This window comes from Solanum lycopersicum, chromosome 5, assembly GCF_036512215.1.
Source record: "Solanum lycopersicum chromosome 5, SLM_r2.1".
In the NCBI taxonomy this organism is placed as follows: Eukaryota; Viridiplantae; Streptophyta; class Magnoliopsida; order Solanales; family Solanaceae; genus Solanum; species Solanum lycopersicum.
In genome coordinates, this window is record NC_090804.1 from 65,756,040 (window position 1) to 65,783,621 (window position 27,582).

General features: G+C 31.4%; 4 protein-coding genes and 1 long non-coding RNA gene across 9 annotated transcripts; 3 read left to right on the forward strand and 2 right to left on the reverse strand.

The window, feature by feature from the left end:
- The first annotated feature begins 536 nt into the window (after positions 1 to 536).
- Positions 537 to 1,889, forward strand: LOC138348373 (uncharacterized). The gene is made up of 2 exons (XR_011220967.1): positions 537 to 668; positions 1,515 to 1,889. It is a non-coding gene; the product is annotated as an uncharacterized lncRNA (long non-coding RNA).
- Positions 1,890 to 2,146: 257 nt separating this feature from the next.
- Positions 2,147 to 5,269, reverse strand: LOC101266516 (uncharacterized). 4 transcript variants are annotated; one of them, XM_069297582.1, is made up of 5 exons: positions 4,570 to 5,244; positions 4,169 to 4,340; positions 2,938 to 3,062; positions 2,733 to 2,796; positions 2,147 to 2,627 (listed from the first exon to the last, which is right to left on the reverse strand). In XM_069297582.1, the coding sequence occupies exons 1-5, from the start codon at positions 4,672 to 4,674 to the stop codon at positions 2,395 to 2,397; spliced, it is 699 nt and encodes a 232-aa protein (XP_069153683.1). In that variant the 5' UTR covers positions 4,675 to 5,244; the 3' UTR covers positions 2,147 to 2,394. The 4 variants fall into 4 exon arrangements, with proteins under 4 accessions (XP_069153683.1, XP_069153684.1, XP_004239972.1 ...); XM_069297583.1 differs by having other exon boundaries at positions 5,058 to 5,183; XM_004239924.5 differs by having other exon boundaries at positions 2,147 to 2,796; positions 4,570 to 5,269.
- Positions 5,270 to 9,894: 4,625 nt separating this feature from the next.
- LOC101265926 (U-box domain-containing protein 62) lies at positions 9,895 to 18,728 on the forward strand. 2 transcript variants are annotated; one of them, XR_011221435.1, is made up of 9 exons: positions 9,895 to 10,746; positions 10,825 to 11,071; positions 12,532 to 12,613; positions 13,601 to 13,658; positions 15,842 to 15,930; positions 16,106 to 16,201; positions 16,286 to 16,356; positions 16,544 to 17,755; positions 18,334 to 18,728. XR_011221435.1 is itself a non-coding variant. In XM_004239922.5 (8 exons), exons 1-8 carry the CDS (start codon positions 10,257 to 10,259, stop codon positions 18,452 to 18,454), a joined length of 1,254 nt encoding a protein of 417 aa, XP_004239970.1. In that variant the 5' UTR covers positions 10,007 to 10,256; the 3' UTR covers positions 18,455 to 18,728. The 2 variants fall into 2 exon arrangements, 1 of the variants encoding a protein (XP_004239970.1); XM_004239922.5 differs by lacking the exon at positions 16,544 to 17,755 and having other exon boundaries at positions 10,007 to 10,746.
- Positions 18,729 to 19,412: 684 nt separating this feature from the next.
- Positions 19,413 to 20,119, reverse strand: LOC101253592 (uncharacterized). The gene is made up of 2 exons (XM_069298610.1): positions 20,051 to 20,119; positions 19,413 to 19,949 (listed from the first exon to the last, which is right to left on the reverse strand). The coding sequence occupies exons 1-2, from the start codon at positions 20,117 to 20,119 to the stop codon at positions 19,455 to 19,457; spliced, it is 564 nt and encodes a 187-aa protein (XP_069154711.1). The 3' UTR covers positions 19,413 to 19,454.
- Positions 20,120 to 23,121: 3,002 nt separating this feature from the next.
- LOC101266223 (chalcone isomerase-like protein 2) lies at positions 23,122 to 25,889 on the forward strand. The gene is made up of 5 exons (XM_010323153.4): positions 23,122 to 23,337; positions 23,439 to 23,525; positions 24,484 to 24,639; positions 25,294 to 25,520; positions 25,609 to 25,889. Coding segments are annotated over exons 1-5 (633 nt in total). The 5' UTR covers positions 23,122 to 23,336; the 3' UTR covers positions 25,771 to 25,889.
- Positions 25,890 to 27,582: the final 1,693 nt, after the last annotated feature.

Sequence of the window (27,582 nt, forward strand, 5' to 3'; positions counted from 1 at the left end):
ATATATGTTTAGAGGTCCAAAGCTAAGATAAATTGTAGATACCATTAAAGAAAAAAAATATTGATGAGAAAGTTGAAGATGATACAATATCTTTGGAACAAGGTGCGCGTAAGAAAATACTTATGACATATAAGCTCTTCACAATTTTAAGGTGCAGCTCGGAAAGACAACATCAAAACTTTTGGATGCAATAAAAAATGTTAGAGATGAACTTCGACCAGATTTAAATTTTAATAGAAAACATAACACAACAAAATCATATTTGATTTTAATATATCTACGGGAACATATATTTATATAGGATCTTTTAAAATGTATTATCTTATTATCTTTTAGAAATAAATAATATTTCTATTGACCCAAATATGTATCGAAGAAAAATATTATCTTAAAAAAATTATTAATTAATCAGATATTAAGGGATTTTACTGTAACTTGAAAAAATCATCTGATAGATAAGAATTACTGAGTCCTTTAGTCCAATGGGAAATGAACTGGTCTTATTGGTTAGGAAAAAGTCAAATTGCACAAATGTTAAAAAGGGTTCTATTTCAACTCCACCTTTTTATAACTTCTTTTAAAGTTAAATTTAAAAGTAAAGAGTAACTCATTCATTTCAACCAAAATCTCAAGAGTAGACAAAAAGAGAGTGGAGTTTACATTACAAGGTATGTTATGATTTAATTTTTTGCTTCTTTGTTGATTTCTTCATCCAAGATTTTATATATTTTTGTTCAATGATGACAATTATAAGAAAGTGAGCATTTCCATTTTCCAATTTTGCAAGTAGAATAATGGATAATTGTAGAATTAGGTTTGAGCACGAAAAGTTAGCTCAAAGAGAGGAATGAGGGATATCGTTCCGATCCACATGAGATTTTTTCAATCAAACACCCTTTTATATTTAGATTCAGATATTCGTTATTCAAAGTTCCACTATTTGATATGGAGCTTGACATTATTTACAACCCATTCATCACCTCACCACACCTCTACAGAGAGTTCGAGAGTATCTAATGAACCTAACTCTAATATCATATAAAAATAAAATATTGGGAGAGTCTATCTTCTTTTTGTTATTTCAATATTCATAATATTACTTTTTTTCAAATATATATATATACATATATATATACAATTCAGAGCTACCCTATGCTACGTTGTCCCAATAGTACTATAATTGTTTCTTTCCCCTACCATTATTACAATTTGCCATATTTACTTTACTAGTAATCACTAGTTATATGCATTCACATCCAATAATTCATTAGTTTAAGAAACTCATTTAATACGTACAAATTATTAATTTGAAATTCAGTGATTTCAAAAAGAAAACTCTAGATTCATAAATTTTAAATTCTGACTTCGCCTTTGAAATAGATTCATATTGCTTCGACTCTTTAGAAACAAATCCTCTAAAATAACATTACGTTTGAAAGATATGACATACATATTTTTGAAGAGTCTCAACCACATACCGAATGATGGATAGTTACTAGTTTTGTGTATTTCAGGTCAAAGTAGAAAGATGGATCGTCATCACCACTGCCACCACCACCACCACTCTCATCACTGTGAAGGCAAGAATCCATATAAAGATAATTTCTTGGCATATTGTTGCTGCCCTTGTTTGCTTGTCTCCTCTGTGTTTTCTACCTTCAGAAGGTGCCTATTTGTGGCTTGTTACCCTTTTTTGCAGTGCTTTGGATGGGATGAACACAGACATCATCATCATCACCATCACCACCACCACAAGCATTTCTAATTTATTGTTTTTTTTTTGGTCTTGAATGCATAGAAACAATGCAAAAATTTTGGATTATTGGTGAAGGCTTTGTACTGGAAGAATATGTACTTGAGGCTATTATCAACTACTTTCTCCGTTTCAATTTGTTTGTTTGATTTTAACTTGACACGAAGTTTTAGAAAGCAATGAGGACTACTGGATCTTCCTGTCTTAAATTAAAGATATGTAGAATGTATTAAAATGTTGTGGTCTTAAATATGATACGTGGAGAGTTGGAAAGAGACATTCTTTTTGAAACTGATAAAAAAGGTAAGACAAATAAATTGAAATAGAGAGCGTATATACACGAATCGAAGTGAAGATGTTGGTCTTAAGACAAGATTAAAGAGAAGAAATCACTAATCACCTAACTAATCATTTTGCATTAAACATTCAATTCCAAAATGCAGTATATATAATTATATAGAGTTTTCCTATTCCTGTATCATATGTGTATCTAGTGCATTCTCAAACTTTCAGTTTTTCCCTATGAACATCTTCAACAAAATGGACAAAATCTGTCTTTTTTTTTCCAGCTATCACGCACCTCAACTAATTCCGTGATGTACCTGATATCTTGGTCTTAGTGTTAACTCTTATTACAATAATCACCATTTGCTTTGTTTTATGCTTATGGTTTTCCCATCCGGTGACTCATCTGCCTTCTCGTCATCCCAATCCTCGTCCCAACTCTCATTCCACCCTTCCGAGGAAATTTCTAGCTTCATGGAAGATTGAGGTTCGGGTTGTCCCATTTCAAGTTCCTGATATGCGATACCATCAACATGTCGATCCTGCGTTCTCAACTTGCAGCAGATAACTATTCCTCCTATAAGAAGAGCTGTCATACCAAGCAAGTATGCCCCATTAGTTGGGTTCACATACATGGTATAAGATGGCATGTTAAAGTAGCCTTGCCATAATGAACGTCCTATGTTAATCGTACATTTCCCAGTTCCAGCGTCAAGCATAATTGACGAACTCCCTCCAATTTTGGACGAAATATTAATCTGATAACAACATGGGAAATCGAAAACAATGACTCAGAAGCAGCACATTAGGTTTGATTTAATGCTTTCGCCTTGTCATTTGTAATCTTAGAATTTGTCCAGGTTAAAGCCAGCCATTCAGAAAGGGGAAGAGAACTCTACCTGTTTGAAATCATGTTTTGGTATCTGAATATTCTCATACGTTTTGTTTGCAGATGAAACATTGACCTTCAGCGTCAAAGCATTGTCACCGTTGTTCAGGACGAACAGAAATGGTTCCTCATGTCCTACAAGAAAAACAACGTAAGCTCTATGGTCTATAGCCAAATTCCAGGAGTTGTAACAAGAAGGTGATTTTAAGTATGACATAGTCTGATATAAATGAAAGACGCAACAAAACATATGAATGTTCATCAGCCGATGGAAAGGCAACATTGGTAAAAAAGCAGTACCAGAGAAAATAGAAATGTCAAGATAATCCAACGCAGCTATTATTGCAACTTAAAACGAAAAGACACATAATAAACCATCAACAGCAAGTCCATACATATAGAAGAACCAGATCCATTTCAAATATTTCCTACCTACACAGCTACATTTAATAGATGAAGACATCAAATCATCACATGTATCTTTTCTAAGCAAGGATTCACCTTCAGTGGCTATCAAGAATTTAGAAAAGGAAATCCGAAAAGAAAAAGAATAGAACAGAAGGAAGGACAGACGACAAAAAGAGTACTTCTTAATAAGAGGACACCTGATCCGAAGCTTGGAATTTGGATAAATCCAAGAAGGTTTGGATCAAAAGAAACCAGAATAGATTCTTTAAGAATTTGGGAAGGCGGCAAAATTGGCCCGAAGTGCCAGTCATTGACAAGAAGGACCAGCAAAGTGCCAATAATAGTTTGCTTTTCAATGGCGTCCACGATTAGCTTGGACTATCAGAAGGCATCCAAATTCCATAATGACATAATAATACAACTATTAGAAAGATCTAAGTAGTCATTCATCCAAAATAAGTTGTTACTTAAAGATAATTGCAACCCCATCAAACATCCAAGCTGCTCCTTAGAATCCCACCTTGCTATTCAGTTTTAAATATGCTTATCGAGCCCATATACATGAACTTGACAGAAAATTTACAATATTTTGATCGTATCAGCACAGATCCTAATAATTCATCCATCAAAGTTTAAGGAAAAGTGAGAATAAACGCCATAACAAAGTGCAAAGTTCTAAATCTAGCACCACTAAACATACAATCAGTGTAGCTATCTAAATGTCAATCAATTCACCACCTTGTTTATACTCAGCAAAGACTACCACACCAAACTCAAAATTACACAACCACAAGGAACTACTCTATCTAGTAATACAAGAAACGGAGAATCACCTTTCCCGGCAGGAAAAAAGCAGGCAGTCATACCAATATGATCATCCTGACACTTATTAGACACACCGATACAAGTACCACTACCAAAACCCGCCGTTGGCTGACCTACAGGGACTTGATCAGTACCTAAATTCCCTTTAACAGCAGCACCAGACCTTGGTGATGGAGCTACCTGAATAAAAATACTTTCTTTAAAATCCCAACAATCAACAAAGAAAGAACACATAACAAAAACATAGGCAATGTTACAATAAGAGCAACTAACCTCAACTTCAACTAAACAATTTTTTCAAGAAAAATTCAACCTACATAACCCTCCATCCCAACTAACTGATAAACTAAAAATAGGTAACACATGTATAATCAGCGTAAACTCTACTATTTGTGAGAAGATCCCAGACCTGATTATCTAAATGCTGTAAAGGGTGTACAGAGCTTGCATTAGATTGCTCCAAAGAAACTGAAATCAACGTAATCAGCACCACAACCAATCTCCAAAACACCATATTGTACTAAAAGAAAAAACTTTTGATTTGGGTATCCAAAAATACCAAAAAAGATAACAACTTTCGATGAATTAAAGAGAAGAAGACAAAACCCAGAAAAGGGTTGACGGAGAAAAAGAGGGCAAAGAAGAAGACCCCGTCAACTACAACGACTAAATATACAAAATTCTTCAAACCCAATCAAAATTATTCTTCAGAGAGTAAGAATCAACAATCAAAATTATTCTTCAGAGAGTAAGAATCAACAATCAAAATTAAGGGTTTATTGAAGATTTTTGTATATGTAGATGAATCTATTAGTCTTCTTCTCACATTTCATTCGTTAAATACTTTTACATAGTCAAAAAAAGCGTAATTTTTCCATGGATTTCAACGTCACACACTAATTCCATATGGAAAGTCTTCCCCTGACTTTTCACGCACACCAATTCCTCTTCTCCTACGCCATCGCCATTTGAGCTTTTCCTCTCTTCTTCACTTCACGATCAGCCGCGGAGACATAATTTTTTTTTTTGTATAATATAAAGTGCTAAATCTAGAGAATTTATATTTATTTTACGTGTAATACATGTTATTTTAATTGATTTGCGTTGTTATTTATAGTTTCGAATTTGATTATATATATAAATATTTATTTGTATAAAAATAAACAAATAAAAATATATGTTTTACTTGCGTAAGCGAAAGTAAATACATTATTTCTATTTGTTTAATTTTATATAAGGTTATGTATTTCTGCATGCATATCTAAAGTTATAAAATATAAAAATAAATTAAAAATTCAAGTTATAACGTATATTTATGTTTTTATTATATATACATAACAAAAAAACTAACCCTATATAATTTAAAATCGATTTGTAACTAATAATTCAACTATAAATTTGATTTAATGGTGTTTTGTTATTAAATTAACGATAAATAAATTAAGTTTTATAATTAGTGATGTATCGATGAAAAAACATATTATTTAATTTTCTTATCGAATAAATGGTTAATCCATTAATAATTAATATGTTTATATTATTTTCCTTACATTTATATTGTAAATTTAGTTAAAGCCTCATTCACTCCTTCAATTTTTTTTGTTCTTCTCATTAGTGTATCATAGAGATTTTGTCTGTTATTATTAGGTAAGAGATTTCATCAAATATTTTATGGAGAAAAAGACACAAGCTTAATGATATGACTATTTTTGTTGTGATTTTAATTAAAGAAAGAGAATAATATAACGAATAATGTATGATTAATTAATAAAAAGATCGTTTTTATTTAAGAAAAATGAAAGAAATCGAAGTTTAGTTTAAATTTATTGTGATCGTGAGATACTGTAAAAATGAAAGAACTCTCTAATATTTAGTTGATACATTGTCCGATAGTCATCTTAATTCTCATGATCGATAACATACAAATAAGTATCTTATAATATAGCTGGCTTGTATATTTATAAGTAGCATAATTATCCATCTAGTTCGTCTAATAAGTAGCCCTAATTTTTACACATAATTTTGATAACCTTGGTTCGAAAGAGAAATATTAAATCTCGAACAGGACATCAAAAGGATCTCATCTCTCCGCCTTTATTTTGAAGTTAACTTTTTATTTTTGTCTTAATTTATGTGAACATTTTAGATATTTTTATTACTATAGATTGTTTTGTTAAATAAAATGTTAAGTTAAAATTGTTACCAAATATAAAAAGATCGACATTTTCTTTAGAAGATAATAATAATAATAAAATGTATCATATTAACTAAGATAAAAACTAAATAAAATAAAATGAAAATTATATATATATATATATTGTACCTATAGAATTAATAAAAACTTTAGAAAAACCACTTGCAGCCATGCAAATGGATGGAACACATAATATATATAGACATTATATAGATAGAGCTCAAATAAGTTTCCTAAACACTTGTTCAAAATTTTATAAACCCACTTATAAAATGGATAAAATATGGGTAAGAGATCTGGATATAAGAGTGTATATATATATATATATATATATATATATATATATATACACACGTTTCTTAGAGTTTAGCTTCTACCTATTTAAACCAAAAATTGTTCAAATTTACCTAACTTTGCCAAATTTACTTTTCTACAACTAATAGTCAAATTTACCACATCTAAATTTGGATTAATTTGTTTACAACTAATAGTCAAATTTACCTAGGTCTAAATTTATCAAAATATAACTTGCTATAACTATTTTTCAAATTTAAGTTGAATTTAATAATTGAAAATTGATGGGATTAATATTAGAATGTTGTAAATAGTATTCAAATTTTAATTTGAATCAATTTTGAATAAAAAAACGTGTTAGACGAAGTATTTTACACGATAAATTATAATTCACTCAATAGAATTTAGTAGTTAATTCTAATGGTATGTATGACAAGATAAAATTTACGATCAATTTTCGCAATTCATTAAATTTTGCTAGTGATTATTATGAAAATAATCACCCTCTAGCATCAAATCACCTAATCTCAATGTTACCGTTACAAAAGGTGAAATTATATTCAAAAGTAAAATAGTGATAATAATAAGATATTTTTGTGAAATTTATGCGGTGGAACTATGTTATATAAATTGCTTAATTAGGACTATTTTATCTTTGGATACTTTTTAAATGGAACAAAGAAAGCATATTATTTGTAAGATCAAATTATAAAATTTTACATTAATGACGAACAAATAAAAAAAATTGTTCATAAAAATCAAAATGGAGTCAAATGCACCATTCGAAATTGACTAGCGAATTAGTATAATTTAAAATTAAAATATTTAGTAAGTCGAATCATTAAGCATAACTATCCACCTGATCCATCTAGTAAGCACCCCTAAATTATTGGTAAATCATAAACAAGTTAGTGTTATCAAAATGACATTTGAGGACCATTTTATGAAATTATTTATTTAAAAGTTTAAAGAATTCATTTACGAGAAAGAAAGTAAATAAATTAATGTCTGAATACATACTTATAATATTAAATATTCCTAAAACAAGCTAATACTAATCTTCAAAATGCCATCTACGTAGTGTGTTATAAAAAATGAAAATAATTTAATTTTTGTAGGAACAAAGATACTCCTATAATATTTTATGAGAATTCTTTTGATAATATACGGTATAATAATTAATATTTTAAAAAAAAGATATTTAAAAATCAAGATTAAAGACAAAAACTACTACTACTAGTTACCCTTTTTAAGAAAATGCAAATTAATTAGAGGTATACAAAATCAAATCGATTAATAAATTAAATTGAAGAAAAGTTATTTGGTTGTGGCTATTGGGTTATTGGATTAACATGTCCTTATTTTTTTTATACATATATATTTTTTTAATTCTCGATTCAATTTTTGTTTTTTAATATTGGATTATTGGTCACCCAATAACAATTACGGATGTAGTAATTTACACATTCATCTTTATCTTTGTTTGTTAGCCTTTAATTTACATTATTCTCCTAATTTTTTTATTTGTGTTGCATTTGTATAGTTATTTTTCGTATTAGTTACTAATATTTCTATTTTAAGTATTATGTAAAATTACATTATTGTTATATCACGCAAAAAAATTGGAGAAATCATATATTTATAATAGTAACATTTTTTAATTAGTTAAATTGAAAATGAAATCATTAAAGACTAAAATCCATTAAAAAATATATTATTAATTTAGTTATTGGTCGAGCATAGCTAGGGGTGGGCATTCGGTATTTCAATTTGGTTTCGGGTTTTTTTCGATTTTTTCGGTTTTTAATTTTTATAAATTGTGTACCGAATACCGAATCGAAATAAAATATTTCGGTTCGGTTATGTTATTTCAGTTTTTTTAATGGGTCTGCTTAGTTGGGCTTTTAAAAATTTACAAATGAAATGGGCTAAAAATAGTTATATCAAAAAGTCTTTTACTTTTTACTTTTTACTTTTTTATTTTAAATTATAGTATAAATATTAATAATTAATATAATATAAATATATATTATAATATAATATATTTCGGTAAATCGAAATACCGAATTACACAAAATTGCATACCGAAAACCGAACCGAAATATCAAAAAATACAAAAACATATACCGAATACCAAATCGAAAACCAAAAAACCGAAACCAAAATATCAAAAAAATTAGATTCGGTACGGTGTTTCGATTTTCCGATGTTTATGCCTAGCCCTAAGCATAGCCCACCTTATTCCTTTAAATGTCAATTGCCAAATCTGGTTGGTAACTTTTTTTTATTGACCAAGAAATCTGTCAATGACCTAGTGGTCAATATAGTAATTCAGAATGTTCTCAGGTTTTAAAACTCAGAGGAGACAAAAACACTAATTAATTCTTTTCGTCCTAATCTTAGTGTACAAAGTTACTTAGTACAAGTTGTCAGAAGCGGACCTATAATAGGTCATGTGGGTTTATATGAACCTACTTCGTTGAATAATAGCACTGTGTATACATGTATAGATAATCAGTTTTTAAAATTATATATATATATATATATATACACACACACAAGTGTGTTACGACCCGAAAGTATCCCCTAGAAGTTAGGGAGAACCCATGGGTCGGAACAATTGCATACTTGATCATTACAAGCCTTAACTATCATTCATTACATAAGACATGAAAAATAGTGCGGAATTTAAACTTTTTAAGAATAAATTAATAAAAGAAACATCTTTCGTAAAAGCTAAGGGATAATCTCGTCTTCAGAAGCCAATTTAAAGACATGACATAAATAATCTTTGGGACACGACCCTTTACATTTTAAAGACACATTAAGTCTTAAAGATAGAAACTAAGAACATAAGACTATGCCATCTGATATATGAGGACATACTTTATTTTGAGAGAGTAAATTCTCAAGCTTCGTCTTCTAGTCTTCAAAAGCCTTCGATCTATACTTATATATATATATATATACATACATACATACATATAAATAAACTTTTGATTTCACTGACACAAGCACAATCTTTTATCGAGTGGTGAAGAGGATTCAATTTTTCCAGGTGATATGTATCACGTAGAATTAATCGAGATGCGTAAAAATTGACTCGAAATGATCATTAATTTTTTTAGACGGTTGAAACTTCTTGAAAAAAATTAACCTTTTCTTCTTTTCATTTATGGTTTGAAATCATATTGAGATTTGATAAATTCACACATTTTAAAAGTAATTTTTTATCAATTCTCAAACATTCGAACTCGAGTTATAAATCTCAATCATTCTAGCACAATTCACGTTATCATCGTGTAGCTTTTTCTCTTACACGGCAAAATATATTGTTCCAATCATTTGTCGTATGCGTAGACAAACGTTACCAACTTTCTATTTCTAATACTACATACAAATTAACCACATAAATACGACGTCGTTTTAACCTTCTTCCTAAAACCCCTAGCCCTCAACCATTTTCCCCTAAAAAAATACAAAATTAATTTTGTTCCTTCAAATCACCAAAAATGGAGTTTTTCTTCAATTCAATTCTTCAAATTCTCAGAAATTAGCGTCTTTTTGGTTCAGTTTTTAGGTTTTTTTTTCTTCATTCAGCATCGCTTATGGCTTCTGAAGAAATGGGACTTGTTTCAGCTCGAAGGGTGGAGAATGGGCTTAATTCACAGCTAGTTTTCCATGAAAGCAATTTCAGCTGCGGCGCACCACCACCAGCACAACCTCCGGGTGGGGTTGGGTCTGTTACAGGTGATCCAGGTCCAAAAACTACAAGGGAGCTTACCGGATTCAATCATCAACATCAGTACTTTCTTAATCAACATCAACCACAAGCTGCTGATTTTCGCCGTCAAATGTTCGGTGACGACCGTGGTGATGGTGATTGGAATAGGAAGAGCCATGGAGATGGCGATGGTGATGGATCGGAGGATGAGGATATGGATGACGATGACGATGATGATGATGATGAGAATGAAGTGGAGGGGATTGTTACAGTTGAAAATAGTGATCATCAGAATAATAATAGTGATAAAGTTAATAGTAATAGTAGTGGTAAAGTAGTTGGCAGTGATAAAACGAGAAGTGTTTCTACATTTGGTAAGTTTTTGACGATTTTATTGTTTTCTTGATTTGGAATTGAGATATTGTTTTTGATTGATTGATTTGTTGAATAAGGTGTGAAGGAAGGGAATGTTGGGCCGTCGGGAAATGAAGGTGGTGTCGACGTGAGAAATGCTGTGATAATTGCTAGTGTTGATGGGGATATGTATTATAATCAGTATTTGCAGGGACCGGAAGGGTCAAATGCAGCACAGAAGGAAATGGGGTTTGAGAATGGGTGTGGATTTAGTGGGAGAAAGGAAGCTCATTATTCAAATGAATCAGGAGAGTCATTGAGAACTATTCTTTCCGATCCTATTACGTGAGTTCCTTGTTTTATAATCTGTTCTGTTTGTTGGCTTGTTCTTCTGGTTTAGCTGCTTGACATGTTAGATTGTAAGTATGCATAGATTGCCCCTACTCTGTCTTAAAAGACTAAGTTATTACTGAAAGTTGTTTGCTTTCCCTGAGCATCTAGTTTTGACTTCTGGAATAAAGAAAATGGTAAGGTGAAGTGACAAACTAAGTAATTGTGCAAAATAGCATTTTATATGATAGAGGTTGCTTTAGGTGAATGTATCAAGCTGCAGTAATGTGGAAGCAATTAAAAGCAAAATATGTATGAAAGCATGTTGTTTTGGGTTAGCAAGCATGATCTTTCATTAGAATAGAAGAGTACTGGTGATTTCTCTATACTTGTTCTAGATTCTCAGTTATACTGTGGTGTCCTATGCCACTTCTTTTCTAGTTCTAGGAACTAGAGAGAAAAGAAAGGGCATTTATGGGATGAAATGACTTTGTGAATTTTTCCTAGATTACTCTTATAAGTTTTTTCCTGAATTTGGGATGGTTGGCATTATTCCAGTCCAGAAAAAGAAATTATGCCAGTCCACAAAAAGAAAAAAAATAGAAACTGTATTAAAAGGTGTGGTCTAGCGGTCAATGAAGTGGGTCCAAACCCCTAGACCAGGGTTCAAATCGTAATAAAGACAAAAAAAACACACTAGGTGATTTCTTTCCATCTGTTTAAGTCAAAGTTACCTTATTCATGTGTTGGTGGGAGGTTGTAGGTACCGGTTGAATAGTGGAATGTGCACATGCTGACCAGGATACAAATCTTCATAAAAAAAGATAAAACTGACAAATAGATTTAACATAACTCCCTCATTTTATATTGTGCAAACCTGTTTGACTGAGCATGGAGTTTAAGAAACAAAGATATTTGGGACTTGAGGTTCTAAACAACCAATGGCATTTCTGTGGCTATAAAAGTCATGACATTTGGTAAAATAGAAAGTTTAAAGTTAAATTTTCTAACTATTGAAAGGTATTCATATTATCGGAACTTACTAAAAAGGAAAACATGTTGCTTACAATAGAACAAAGGAAGTATGTTGTTAGTTTCTACAAGTTATCATTAAACGGATCTTCTAATGACCATTGGTCAACAAATATGCTCTCTTGGAAAGCGGCTGATGTATGCTCCTACTTCTTCATTCTTCTAATGGCTGCATGATTTTTTTAATTTTTTTTTGTAAATCTAATCTGAGATACCTATTGTAATGCTTAGAGTAGAGGTCAGAATGTTCTTAGGATTATTAGCTTGTGTAGTTTCTTTCCATACGTTAGTTGCTGGCGTTGACTCATGCATTTATTTATTTATCCCAACTTAATATCATGCTCTCTTGTAGTGTCTTTCAATTTATTTCCCGTTATTGATTCATGTATTATTTTAGCCATCTTGTTACTTGCGGCAGACCTGACATCATGCTGCCATTTTAGGGGAGAGCTTATGGATGATGCAATGATATTGCCTTGTGGGCATTCCTTTGGTAGCGGTGGGGTTCAGCATGTAATTAGAATGGTATGTCCTCTAGAAGCAGTTTGTTACCAACTTTTGTTGATACCTTATATTAATTGCATTTGCATCTAAACTGCTTGTTAGCTCTTCCCTTTGAGTATTTTGATATTCAATGCCTGCCTAATCAACAAATTCTGTTTCAAGATGTATGAGATTGAGAGACTGACTACTTCATTGGCGTAGTATGAGAATATGTTCCTGAATTCGGGTTCTGATTGTGATTATTATGCTCTTTGAGTTAAGGAAGCTTCTTTGGAAAAGCTTCTCTTTGCTTTAAGTTTAGGGGACCTGCACTGCATTTGATTACATAGCGATAAAAATGTTAATATTCTCAGTTGTGGAGATGCAAATATCAGAATGAAATGCAAGTGCGTTTAATTTTAGATTTGATATTGATAGGACCTACTGTTCTGAAACCATACCACCTGCAAAAGCTGTACCTTTATATTGCATGCTTAATCTATCAAATCTTCCGTTTCTCCTGTCAAATAAAAATAGTTACAGTAATCCTCTGCTTGCACTGTCATTTAATGTTTCTGCATAATGAAGTCTCAAGTGTTTGTCTTTTTACCTTAGTAGGTACAATTATTTAATGAAGTCCAAGTGTTTATCTTTTTACCTTTGTAGGTACAGTTACCCTAATCTTGCATGCTTAATCTATCAAATCTTCCGTTTCTCCTGTCAAATAAAAATAGTAACAGTAATCCTCTGTTTCCACTGTCATTTAATGTTTCTGCATAATGTAGTCTAAGACTCTAAGTGTTTATCTTTTTACCTTTGTAGGTACAGTTATGATATATGTTAATATTTAATGACTGTGTACTTTCACATAAATGCATGAGACCAAAAGTTTGCATTATTCTCACTCCCATTTAAGTTGGCAACTAGGTCTTCGGAAGATAATATAAATTTGCAGTGACTTTAGTCTGTGTACCTTTGGACTATAGTTCTAAAGTGTGTGTCTTATTAGCCTTTATGGTCTATTTTCAGAAAGTTTGCTATATCTGTTCACAAGCGGTGTCCGAAGACTCACTGTCACCTAATTTATGTAAGTATACATTCTGTACTTTTGGTAGCTTGAGTATACATTTTCTCTGATTCTCCTAATACTTGATAATGCTGTCCAGTGAAAGCCAGTACATTTTCAAATGTCTGCTGCTGTATAAGAAATGTTGCTTTGGGTTTTCGTAATTCAGTTAAAATCAAAATACTGAATCAAACAAAAAGTTTTGGTCTTTTCTTTTTTGGTAATTCAGTAATTTGGTTCGTTTTATCCAAAAATCATTAAACATATTAAAATACTGAATCTTTATGATTATTGTATTAGATAATTTAATTGTTTATTAGTATTTGATTTTTTTTTTATATATATATATATATATATATAAGACCTTATTATTCTATGAATACTTATGCAGTATTTTATTTCAAAATTATGTTATTTTAGTGGCTCAATTTGAGAAGGTCCAAGTCCAATCAACCCAAAACCGAATCAAAGTAAAAAAAAGCAAACAAAACTGAATTTATTTCAATTTTCTTAAAAACAAAAAATCAAACTGAACTGACCAGTGAACACCCTGCATATTGCCGTTCTCTTAATTTCATTTTCATTCTACGGGTTGCAAGTGTTGCAGGAAAACATTAATTAGATGACTACTTACCAGTTAAATAGGTTATAATGATTTCTTGTGCTGAAAAGCTACTCATATTCTTGTAGCTTTGTGCCAGGGATCCTTGAGGATTCCAGGAAGACGAACTCTAGTACAGAATTATGATCAAGCACATGTATGGACTATTTCCAAAAGAGAACCAACGGGTTTTGGTGGATAAATGAATAAATAAAACCTATGTGGTAGCATCTTGTCATCTTAAACTCGTAAAACTTGGGGAGACTTCTCTGTTGGTGGCATGAACTCACTATCCGGGAAACATCACCATGGTTTACACTGGCCCCTATCTAAGAATAATGGTACAACATGTCCTAATCATAGTACATATAAATGAACTATTGTCAAAACTAGTAAAGATAATCCATTGCCTCGATAACTTTTTCCTCCCTCTAACTATGTACACCACTTGAGCTTTCGCATCAGTTCAAACAATGTCAGGAACCTTCGGCACCATTATGTACCTTGAAACCCAAAGCATCCTCACAAGCCTTCATGCCTGTATCTTGAGACTTAGTTTGTGGAAATCATCCGCTACTGCACGACACTGTTGAGTACACGGCTTGAAGGTTCAGAGCAAGGACTCATTTCATGACCCTCTATAGGACAACACTTTTAGCTTCCTGTGATATAGACTGGTTTCCTATTTTAGCCTATTATTCTATGTTGATTCCTCTGGCCTTCTATTTTCCACTTCTGTAGACACCTCATCCTAGCTAGCAATTGCAGCTTGCAAGTTGCAATAAATTGACTTGTCATTCTGACGTCCTTAAGAATCAGTGGATTATTTCACATGCTTCTTAGGTGTTCTTATGAGTGTAAAACATCTCATCACATACCATTCTCAAAAAAAGAAAAAAAAAGAATGTAAACATCTGATGTTTCCACTTTTGGAATATGCACCAAGTCTTCTTTCTCGACAACAGTATAGAAGAGAAATTACTCCTTTATCATGCTTACTCTCGCACTACTTTCGTACATTAAGCTGCTAAGTTCATTTCTGAACCACCATTACTCCAGTGTTCATTCTATGTCATCTTTTGATCTTTATCATTTTCACTTCTTCAGATGAAGGAAACTCTTTGCTGTTGATTTCCAAACTAGAAGCAGCAAGCTTAAATTCTCATAGCAGACTGAGGATATCTAATTAACAGCGCACATGTTCTTTCACCTGTAGCTACAAATTTTACCCTTTGTTAAGAGCTAGAAGTGCTTCCAAAGTATTGCATTACTTTGTCAAAAAGTAAATAAACATTAAATCAACTGGATAAATTCTTCTCTGATCCTCAGGGCTTTGTTCTAGTGATAAGAGCACAACGTCTGATGTGTGTGTTAGATGCACATCACGGGTTTGAGCTCTGATTTTGTGATCCTAGTTTTACTCTCTTTTTGAACTTCTAGTCAAACATGTCTGTACTGGAATAACCATAGATTGATTTTTATGGGCTTCATTGGTCCTTTCTGCATTTTAAAGGTTTTAAATGAGGCTAAGAGTAAGTTCATACAGTCCTACGTATCTTAGTTCTTTCTGATGATTTCTATTTGCCTTTCCATATATGTGTAGCTCTTCGATCTGCAATTCAAGCATTCCGCCGAGAAGAGGAGTCACATCTTAATCGCTCTTTAAAAAGAAGAAAGGAGAGATATGATCAGGTTTGCCACTTCCATATTTTTTAAACTATATCACTGCCTGAAATGAGGTCGAAAGAATGTTGAACGTTGTTTAATTTAGACTAAAAACAAAAAGTGGGGAGTGTCTATTCTCGTACTCAAAAGACTGACTTTACTCCAAAATTATTTATGGTTTTAGTATCATATCTCTATGCAGGATAGAGGGACCTTTGGTGATTCAGCACTTCCTGATCATCTAAGAGGAAGAGGAGTTCAGTTTCCATTCGCTGTGACAGACAGGGTTATAATAAAGGTTCTTCGAGTTAAATCTGAATTTTAATTACATTCCCTAATTGGTTTTGAATGGGGTATCTAATTGAAATAATTAATTAATTAGGGCAACAAAAGGACACCTGAGCGTTTTGTGGGTCGTGAGGCTGTTGTTACAACTCAGTGCTTGAATGGATGGTACATCTCTTTCTTTGCAATATTTGCTTTCTTGTATTTCATTACATCTTTTTGACTTTTTAAAGCAATTCAGAGTGATTTTGAAAATATCCACTAAAATATCGTTTGTACTTATGCTCTCAACATCTGAATGTCTGTTAAGCCTAAAAGTTTAAAATCTTGATAAATCTAGACTTATCTCCTCCAGGCTTTGGTTCACTGGTAAAAGTGCAGCGCATGATGTATGGGTTATGCACGATTCACAACTTTGAACTTTTCCATGGACAGAAGCCTAGTACTTAAGTGGAGGAGGCAAAGAAATGGGCCGGTTATCCATTGTGTTTCCAACCGTGTGCACCTGGACATCAGGAATTTCTCGACTATAAAAGAAATCTAAACTTATCTAGTAGAGACATCCATTTTGGAAGTTGGAGAGTCTATCTGTGTCAAGCACTCCCTCAGTCAAAAAATAACTTTAATCCATCTCAAAATACAAAACTTTGCTCCTTTCATCACTTCACGTTAATTATAAACTATTACTTTACCACCTTTTCACATTTTACACCATTATTCTCAACTCCTCTGCCAGATTACATGTAATTATATACTTAAGCATTTTACAGTTCAATCTCTTGTAGATAAATCATTTTGGTCACCACATGAAGTTTAACAAGTACGTTCTTGAGAATGAATGGAGAATTTTATGTGAGGGGAAGTAACAGAGGCAGGAAGAGGTAATTTCCTCTTGTTTGGATAGTTGAGGGAGAAGGGAGGGAATACATTATCATCTAAAGTGGGCAGGAAATAGAGAGTAAAGAGGGGGGGTGTATGCACCTTCATAATTGGTGAAAAGGAGGACGTAAATGTTTTTACATCCCTTTTAGTCCAATGGTAGGAGCAAAAGATTAATAATGTTCCTACTATACTTTACACTTCATTTACTTCCTTTATCCAAACATTTTGCAGAACTCACTGAAAACTTGGTGTTATCTGTAAGCCTCTTTTGTTTTTTATTTGTTTTCTATACATAAATGTCTTGATTCCCCTTTCACATGAAACACAAGCCTGCTCTATCATATTGAGACTTGGATACATTCCTCTTTAATAGCTTGAGTAGTCCAAAACATAAATTGAAGTGTCGTATAGAGCAAGTCTCTTTGCCCTGCCCAAGTAATAGTGAAAGGTGGTCATTCTTTGTCTATATTAAACAAGAATCATTTTCAAAGTATTTTACAACCCAATTCTAGATTTTCTCCTCCTATACCGGAAAACTTTGGAGCATAGCCTTTTCTGTGGGGAGTATTGAGATTTTATCCAAGTAAAATTCTGTGATGACTGTACATTACTCATGTATAGTTCAGGGGAAAGATTTGATCCATCAGAAACGATTTTGAGTTCATATACATTACTCAAATAAGTGGTATGCTCTATGAATTTTAAAATGCTTTAGAATGCTTAGCATATTTCATTGTATTTAATATCCCTGACCTTGAAAATCCATCTCAAAAAGTTGCTTACCTTGAAAATGCTTACTTTGTGTTCGTAGTTCATTAATTTTTTTTTTTTGAGAAAACTGTAACTTATATTCACACCAAAAAATTTCATCATCCAGAAAATGATGAATTGGAAACTTACATTCCACAGTGAGGTGGGCACACCCGATAGTTGATTGAAAAGATTTCTTCAACTCATCTAGGTTTATCAACCTCCTTTTTCACAGAAAAGGGAAGAAAATGTTAATCTCAAGTTTATTGTATTTTGCTAAACCCTTCGAATTCTGATACAGATTTTTGAACACATTGTCTTCATTGAACTTTGTCAAGAAGCTTTTGAGCACACTGCTGAATGCAGCTTATTCAACTCTTCCCTTTTTTCTTTGTGGAATATATCTCGATTTGCATCTATATAGTTAATGTCACAATTTACTTCTTCTCATCTTGCAGTATTTGATAAAATTCTTCAACTGGTCAAGTAATGACTCTTCATTTGCTCGTGCAGGTATGTTGTAAAGACATTAGATAATGCTGAGAGTGTAAAGTTGCAATACCGCTCCCTAGCCAAGGTTCCTGAGAATTTATCAATCCAGCCAATATCAAGTAAGGTGGCAGCCTGGCTGTAGAGTTCCATCCAGCAGAACGATTATGACTCTCTCGTCCTAACTTATTGCACATACTCCATGTTTGATACATATAGTCTTACTACAACAAGCATTGTGTTTTTTTCAGTCCTATTCTAGATCCTGTATCCGTTCAACGTGATTCTCAGGCTTAGGTGTTGTACATTGTATAGATTGTTTTGTAGCACTACAGCGTTGAGATGAGATCCCGAGATATGAACTATACAGAGCCACAGTTGATTAAAATAAATGAATTATACAGATTCATTTCTGCTGAGTTTTGTATCAACTGGTAACCTATTCAGACATACAAAGATAAAAATATCTTATCTACATTACCTTGTGAAGCTCATAATACTGGGTTTTGTACATATGATATGTCAAATGAGCTGTGAGCATGTTCATCTTATCAAAAATCTCAAGTAATGCTGGGGTAAACTAGCCAGGCACACACCCTTACGGGTGGCCCAGTGGCTTGAGTTTGGGACTTTTATGTTAGAGGTCTCAAGTTTGAAATCCCTTGCTAGCCAGGAGTTTGCCTTCTGGGTCGAGCTCGTCGCACAGGCAACTTCTCTTATGTGGTTTGCGAGCTATTACCTAGGAGTGGGGATTTTACCTTGTGCACACCTGATGGATAGCGGCTGCGGATTTTCCTTATCATAAGAAAACTAGCCAGACACACAAAGATTTGGCCTATCGGTCAATGAAGTTCGCGAAAAGTATTAGAGATTTAGGGTTTAAATTCCAATCAAGGGCTAGATAATTTCTTCTCATATGTTTGATAGACAAAGTTATCCGGTGATGGAAAATTGGGAAGGTACCAGGTACCTCGTGAATAGTCGAGGAGCATGACTATAGCACCATCATTACTAAAATATCATCTTGGACCCTGACATAAGTGCAATTGAGATTAAGCTAAATTATCACGATTCAAAATGACAAGTTATGACGACACTTGTGATGAAATAAAAAACATAAAAACCAATAACAATTTTGAATTTTGTCACAACCAACAACTTTTAAATTGTTTCAAAGCACTTCCCCTAAAATTCTGAACTCTTACTAAACAAAAATGTGTACAAAATAAATCCATTCCTCTTCCAGCTCTAACTCTGCTAGTCTTCAACAAATAACAAACAGCTCCACTTTGATCAATTCCATTCCCCTGCACCATTACACCCCATGATTTCATCAACACTTCATCCGAATCCGAATCCAAATCCAACTCCAAATCTTCATTATATTCATCATCTCGAAGTTCTTCAACAAAAATTAATCCATCTGGTGTTCTTGTTCTTCCACTTTCCCATTCATTTTTCATCATTGCCCAATTCTCAAACAGAGCTCTCTCTGTTTTGATCCAAATTCGCGATGATTCTCTATCGTCATCCTCCACCTCCTCCTCATTCGCGTAAATGTGGACAAGTAATGGTGCTTGTTTCAAATTCTTAACAATGTCAACCATTGATGCATTCATCCAATCATCGATAATATCATTCTATCATCATTTTTCCCGACCCTGTCTAAGGGTCGCGAATGTGATAGAGACAGAGATGAAGCACAAACAACACCAACGTGCTTCATTTGTATCATGGATACTATTGATCTTCTCTGTATCGTTCCAATTTTATTTAGAGACATACTCGGATTTACACCTAACGATGCCATTTTTTTTTAATTTTGGAAGAAAATCGCCACTCCTACCGGGGAATTAAATTAAAAATTATTTAATTCCCCAGAATGATTTGATTTGATTTTTGTTGGAGTTGTTAGAGGGAATTGAGGAATGAGATTTGAAATAGAAATATGAAAAATGTGACACAAGCATGGAATAGGGTTGAAGGACAAAATGCACATGTCTTATGTATGACATGTAACATTTGAGACCAATTGTTAAAAATAAATAAATTGTGATGAGGTGGCACCAATTATACGATGACACGTTTATGAACGTTAGGCCTTGAAAGAAAGAGATAGAATTTCTCTATAGCGGATAGAGAAAAAGACCAAGATACATATATTACAAAATTTGCGTTGAGACTATGGTCTTTTTACGTGGATAACTCTTCTCAAATTATGATTTAATTTGTTTCAAATTGAGCATCCGAATACATTATAATTGTTTTCATTATTTTCGATTTTTTTTTTTGGAAATTATGTGAGTGTTCTTAATTGTCTATTAGATAGTTAAGTTAACATTATTAAACTAATCTCTTTTAGTTATATATATATATATCAACTTCAATTGAAATATAATGAAAGTGTTACGATTTATTGAGATTAATGTGTATAATTAAATGAAATAATATATTTTAATCGATGACATTTGAGGACGTGGCACGAGCATGGGGTGGAAAGTTTGAGGAAAGGCACAAGCAAGGAATAGATCGAGGGACAAAAGCCACACGTCTTACGTATGACATGTAAAATAAAAAACCAATCATATTTTGTTTTTTGGTGATGAGGTGGCACCAATCGTATTATGCCACGTTTATGCATGATAAGACACATATATCACAAAAAAGTTGAGTTGAAATTATCGTCAATTATCTAAACCAACATGGGTTGTTATGCACTGATGGGAGTGTTTCACTCTTAACCAGAGATTTCGGGTTCAATGCTTAAAACTTTATATCTTTGGATGATTAGTGTATTAAGCCTCACTACCATATCCGACTTCATTTTATATGATATCATACGAGTGAATTGATAGGGTTGTTAATGATTCGTTAAAATGGTTATTTTAACTTTTTTTTTTATACATACCATTTTTTGGTGTATTATATGTCATCAAAGTTAGATATGTATTTTGAAATTTTCTCAATTTAATAGTAATATCAAAATCTATAAATTTTAAGTTCTAATTTTGCTTTCACTATGATCAATGTTATAATAAATGTGTATTTTAACCTCTTTTTTTTTAAAAAAAAAATCTGGTATCCGATCAATTTTGATTTGCATTTGGTAGGGTCTTACTCATAAGGTAGCACGTAGACTAATGATTTTTTTATACATATGACTTAAACTCGAAACCTCGAATTAAAAAAAAAACCTCATGTGTAATTTTAACAAGCATGTGACTTTGATAGACATGCTAGCTAGGCCTAATATTCTTTAATTGGATAATTTTGCCAATAATATCTAGTGAGTCCAACCAATTTTTTTGTGAAAAATTGATGAAAAAAATGACTATTTTGATTGGTTAGTGAATATATTTTGAAGTACTTATATTATAATACTATATAATATAATAAATAAAATAATGTAAAAGGTGTTCAATGAGACAACATGGCCTAAATTTGGTTGGTAAAAGGCGTGGTGGTTATGCAATAACAGACAAATAGTAAAATTGGTTCTCTTTATCTTTGAGCTAAGTAATACATATATTTTTATTAGGGGTATGCACGGATCGAATTTTAGAATTATTAATTTTATATCTTGATTTCAGACTTTCGTAAAATATTATTCAAATTCGATAAAAAAATGTTCAGATTGGATGATTTCAAATTAGTCGATTGGGATAATTTGATTTTTCAATTCTGTATCTATAAGTTGAGTTGCTTCTTCTTTTTTCTTACAAAAATGAACATCTAAATAAAGTTCAATATAGTAAAATCATGGCATAACAACAAATAACAACAACAATATTTTGTTTTTAAAAAAGTATTCACCTTGAAAATTAACAAAGTCAAACATATATGGTTTATAGACTTAAAAGGAGAAAGGAAAAAGACAAGTATACCCCTGAACTATCGTCAATAGTATGCATATACCCCCTTAATACTTTTGAGACATTGGTGCTGATGTCGTTCAAAAACTAGAGTATATACATTTACTCTAACGGAAGAGTAAATAGGGACACGTGCCACAATTTTATCCGTCGAATTGATATTTAATAAATGTTTAATCGATGGACATGATTATGGAACGTTTACGTCTTAGTATAAACAACATATATACTGTAGTTTTTGGACAACAAGGGCAGTAATATCCCAAAAATATGACGGAGAATATATGCATACCATTTACGATAATTCGAGAACATATTTATTCTTTTTTCCAAGGCAAAAATATCATGTCAAGTTAATGTTAATAATAAATAAAAAAACTCCTAACTAATTCTGCTTGAGCCTCAAATGAACTTGAATTTAGTACTTTGTACTGATATATGATTTGAGCATGTATTGAAGCTTCGATCAAATTCAAATTATATACTATAAATTCATTCAAGAGTTCCTTACAAAATTTTCTCTATAATTAAAACTCTATTCGAGATCTGAATAAGAACAAAATATTTTATCACTATACTACAATTCTCGATAATCAATATATGATTAATGTCTAGTAAGTAGAGTGTATCTGCCTTATTAATTAGATTAGGCATATATATAATGCATTTATTTCTAAATGATAGATGATTGCTAGAGTTTAAATATATATGGTATAAATTTAAAGGAGAAATGAAAGGAAAAAAATAGAATCGTCTAATAGAATGATAAGTATTTTTTTAATTTTAAAAATTTTAAATGATTCGTTGATTATATAAATATTTATTATTCTTATCCCACCGAAAAACGACGTATACTTTTTGTAAAATTGACACCTTACTTTCCAAATACTCGTGTCAAGCCTACCTTTCTATTAATACAAAATGTATACTCATACCTAACAGCTTCCCATTGCTGGAAGGTAGATTGTGTGGTAGCTAAAAATTCTACAATTAATTTTTTTAAAATTTATATATATATATATATATATAAATTTATATATTTATATATATATATATATATTCCACATAATCTTAAACAAACAACAAACTTACTTTCAAATATATTTTTTTCAAGTCCACTTTCAAATTCTCTAAGTTTTCCCAATCAAGTTCAAGAGTAAGTTAATTTGTATTTTGTTTCTTTTGTATTTATTTAATGTAAATAGAGATTCTTGATTAATTTCTTAATTAAAAATGCTTTTTTTTTTTTTGGTGTAGTGGTAAAGAATGAAGTGATGGTGGATGAAATTCCTTTTCCTTCACAATTCATGGTGAATAATAAGCCTTTACCTTTGATGGGCCATGGTAAAAAAAAAAAAACTTTTTACCACTTCTTCTTGATTTTATGTGTTTTAATTTTAATAAAGACATTTTATTAAATATTGTCAAAATTTAGATTCAAAATTAGAAGTTTATGAATTTCTTCGACGGTTTTAAGTTAACATAAGATAATGATTCAGCTTACATTCAAATATTTTAATGCAAATCTATAGAATTTGAGGAAAGATTACTGGTTTTTCATGAACCTATTATAAGCCTATTTCTTGAAATAAGTATAAAGTTTAGCCAAAATTACTGAATTTTATTACATTTGTTGAAAAATTAAAATATCATATAGTTGTACAACTTTTTTTTTTTTTTTATATATTGAAAGGGAACTCTTTTTGTGTAGTTTAGTAAATATTTTTTTCCCCTTTGTGGTGGTTGATTAGTTGAAGATAATTCTATGAAACCCAAAATCATCTAGAGTATCTATCATAATGTAAATATTACTTAAAAAAACATGTTAAATTTCGCACTTATAATTTCAAAAATCTAATTCGGATTTAATTTATATATCTTGACAATAATAAAGTTTAACGTTTACGTCATTGGCAATTTTTAACTTGTTAGAGTAGAGTAACTTTTTGGGATAAGGCACAAGTACGCTTCTACATTATGACCGAAACTTCAGAGAAATACCTTAGCTAAATTAAGGTTTTATTACCTTTAAACTCATTTGTTTTGTAATTTTATACACCTACGTGGCACATTCCGCGACTTCGCAGAGTTGAGGCGTGTGAAGGATGTTTGTATGCCACGTAAGCTAAAAAAAAGTATACAAAATTACAAAAAAAATGTAGATTCAGGAGAGTAATAGGACCTTAATTTAGTTATGACGTATCTGTGAAATTTCGATCGTAGTGTAGAGGTTACTTATGACCTTATTTCTAACTTTTTTTAGGTTACGAATCATTGATTCCAAATTGTTTTTATCTTTCAGGAATAACAGATATAGAGATACATTTTCTCCAAATTAAATTCACAGCAATTGGAGTTTACTTGGATCCAGAAATTGTGACTCATTTGCAACAATGGAAGGGCAAAACAGGGGCAGAACTAACTGAAAATGATGAATTCTTTGAGGCTATTGTGAATGGTAACTAAAATCTTCACTAATGACTACTTACACCTTTCTGACTTTTTAAAAATATTGTTGTATCCGTGTCAAATCTTCTAAATATGCATTACTTTCGAAGGATTTGACACGAATCTGTCAATATTTTACAAAGTGTCGAAAGATAATAGATGATTAGGCATCCTTGTTTCTATAAAGTTGTTTACTTCAAATGTAGATTATAGTCCAAAACATGTTTATGCGAGTTTTCTATCTGAACTATAAAGGGTCATATTCGTGTCAGATCTTCTAAATATGCGTTAAATTTTGAAAGATCTGACACGTACCTATCAATATTTTTGAAAAGTCTGAACAACATAGATGATTATTGATTAGACATCCTTGTTTCTATAAAGTTGTTTAGTTCAAATTTACATAATAGTCTAAAACACGCTTTTCGCCAGCTTTCTATCTAAACTATATATTATACACTTTTCGTACCTGAACTATTACAAACTATTTATCAAAACATACTTCAACTAATAGTTGTTTTCTTCTTATACTTGAATGATGGCGATGTTTCAAGTAGAAAAAGTGAACAACTGATAGATAGTTCAGATAGAAAACTCCCGTGTTACTTCAGTTGTTTTTTAAGAAAAAGACTATCTATCTAGCTTCAATGCCATACATTTGCAGCTCCAGTTGACAAGTTTTTGAGAGTAGTAGTGATTAAAGAGATCAAAGGTTCACAGTATGGTGTGCAGCTAGAGAGTGCTATACGCGATCGCTTAGCAGAAGTCGATAAGTATGAAGAAGAAGAGGAAGAAGCACTCGAAAAAATCGTTGAATTTTTCCAGTCTAAGTATTTCAAGAAAGATTCAGTAATAACATATTATTTTCCAGGTGCTTCTGGGAGTGCAAAGGTTGGTACTTAAACTTCTTTTCGCAAAGTATTTTGGAATTACGATAATCGAGTCATTTTCTGATGTTTGATTACGATGTTTTAAACAGATATCGTTCGCGATAGAAGGTAAGGAAGACTTGGAAATTGAAGTGGAAAATGCAAATGTTGTAGAGATGATGAAGAAATGGTACTTAGGTGGAACAAGGGGAGTGTCACCTACAACTATTTCTTCTTTGGCTAACAACATTTGTGTTGAATTGTCTAAATAAAAGACATTATGTGTTGTGTTTGTTGTTTTGATTTTTGTTGTTTTGGTCATGTTGGCTTATTGTATTTGGCCTATGGAGACCTTTAATAAATTAGAAGTTCATTTTAGTTTGTTTTGCAACATCTTATATCATTTTTTCCATTTAAGTCTCTAGAAATTGTTTAATCCAAAAGTGTGTGTGTGTTTGGTAATAACTTGGTATTTTTAGGGCTAGTTTAGAAATGAGTTCAATCATGTTTTGAAATTGATTTTCGGAAACAACTTCTTTACCTATACGAGGTAGAGAGGTTGTCTGTACACTCCTCAGATCTTAGTTGTGGAATTTTACTCTATATGTTATTGTTGTTTTAAAATCGTTGATTTGAAGTTGAAATTTTGTTTGGACATGCAATTTGAATCTCTTAACTTGTAATTTTTTTTCCAGAAACATAAAACCCTTCAAGTTGTGAAAACTATCAATTTTTTCTCAATTCTAATACAATTTTATCAAATGAGTAAACCATGCTTCATAAATAAAATATTGGAGCCCCCGACTAAATCCATATCGTGAACTGTAAGGTCCATTGGGGATGACGCTACCAATAGAATTTTCTTCATACAGAAGGCTTGAACGTGAGATATCTAGTTATTAAGAATGAAATATCCTCACCAATGCACCACAATCGATGTTGATTAATATATTTTACATTATACATACGATCTCTTCACTCCGAGTATGAGCCTTTTTTTACATAATTTAAATGTTGAGTCTTCTTTTACTAAATATAAACTTATCAATCAAATTGGAAAAATTATATGAAATAGCAAATTATTAATTCAAATTAAATGTTATAGCCATAAGTTATTTTAATGGTAATTCGCAGCAAACATCTCATTTTTTTTGTCATATGATACGGTATATAATTAGTCATTTTCGATATACAATTAGTCATTTTAAACATTTTGGTATAAAATGTATCAAATATGTTTGTGTCGAGCGAAAGAAAAGTGTATATACAAATACAAATACATATATTTTCGTCTAATATACTCATAATTATACAAATCATAATGTATAAATAAATTTATACAAAACTGAATAATTTGTTTACAATTTGATGTTCCTAGCGAATTATACAAATCAAAAGCTCCATAACTAACATAAAATTTGTTATGTAGCAATTATACAAACTATAATTATAACATATAAATATAATTTTTATACTTACTATTTGTGAAAATTGCTCTTTTATCATCATCCCAAGTCGCATATCCAATCACTAATTTTACCTTGATTCCAAATCGCATATCCAAACGCCTAGTGAATTTGTCCATTTTAAGTTGCAATTAGGACATTTATTAAGAATTGTTTGAAAGGACATGTGGCATAATTTCACACTCATAAATCTTTGACATAAGATTTGTGAAGCCAAGCAAATCACATTATTAGGTATTATGGGCACACACATGGACCATTGATAAATCATAAAAAATATTTTAATTATGTGATCTTATACAATATAATTATATACCATGTGTGAGGGATACTTTGAGAGATATGTATATATGATATATGCCAACTAAAATTAATAATTAATATGATCTCACAAAATAAAGATCTTAGCATCATGTGTACATACTGAGCATTTGAAAGATACATAGTATCTAAATAAATTATATTTGAGAAAAACTTTGACAAGTTTTTGCACATAAATCTCAGTTTCTTTAGGTAAAAACAACAAAGTTGAATTATATATGTCAAGAGAAAACAATATTTTGTTGTGTATAATTAACACGATATAATTTTTGAATTTAAGTTAATATTTAAATAGTA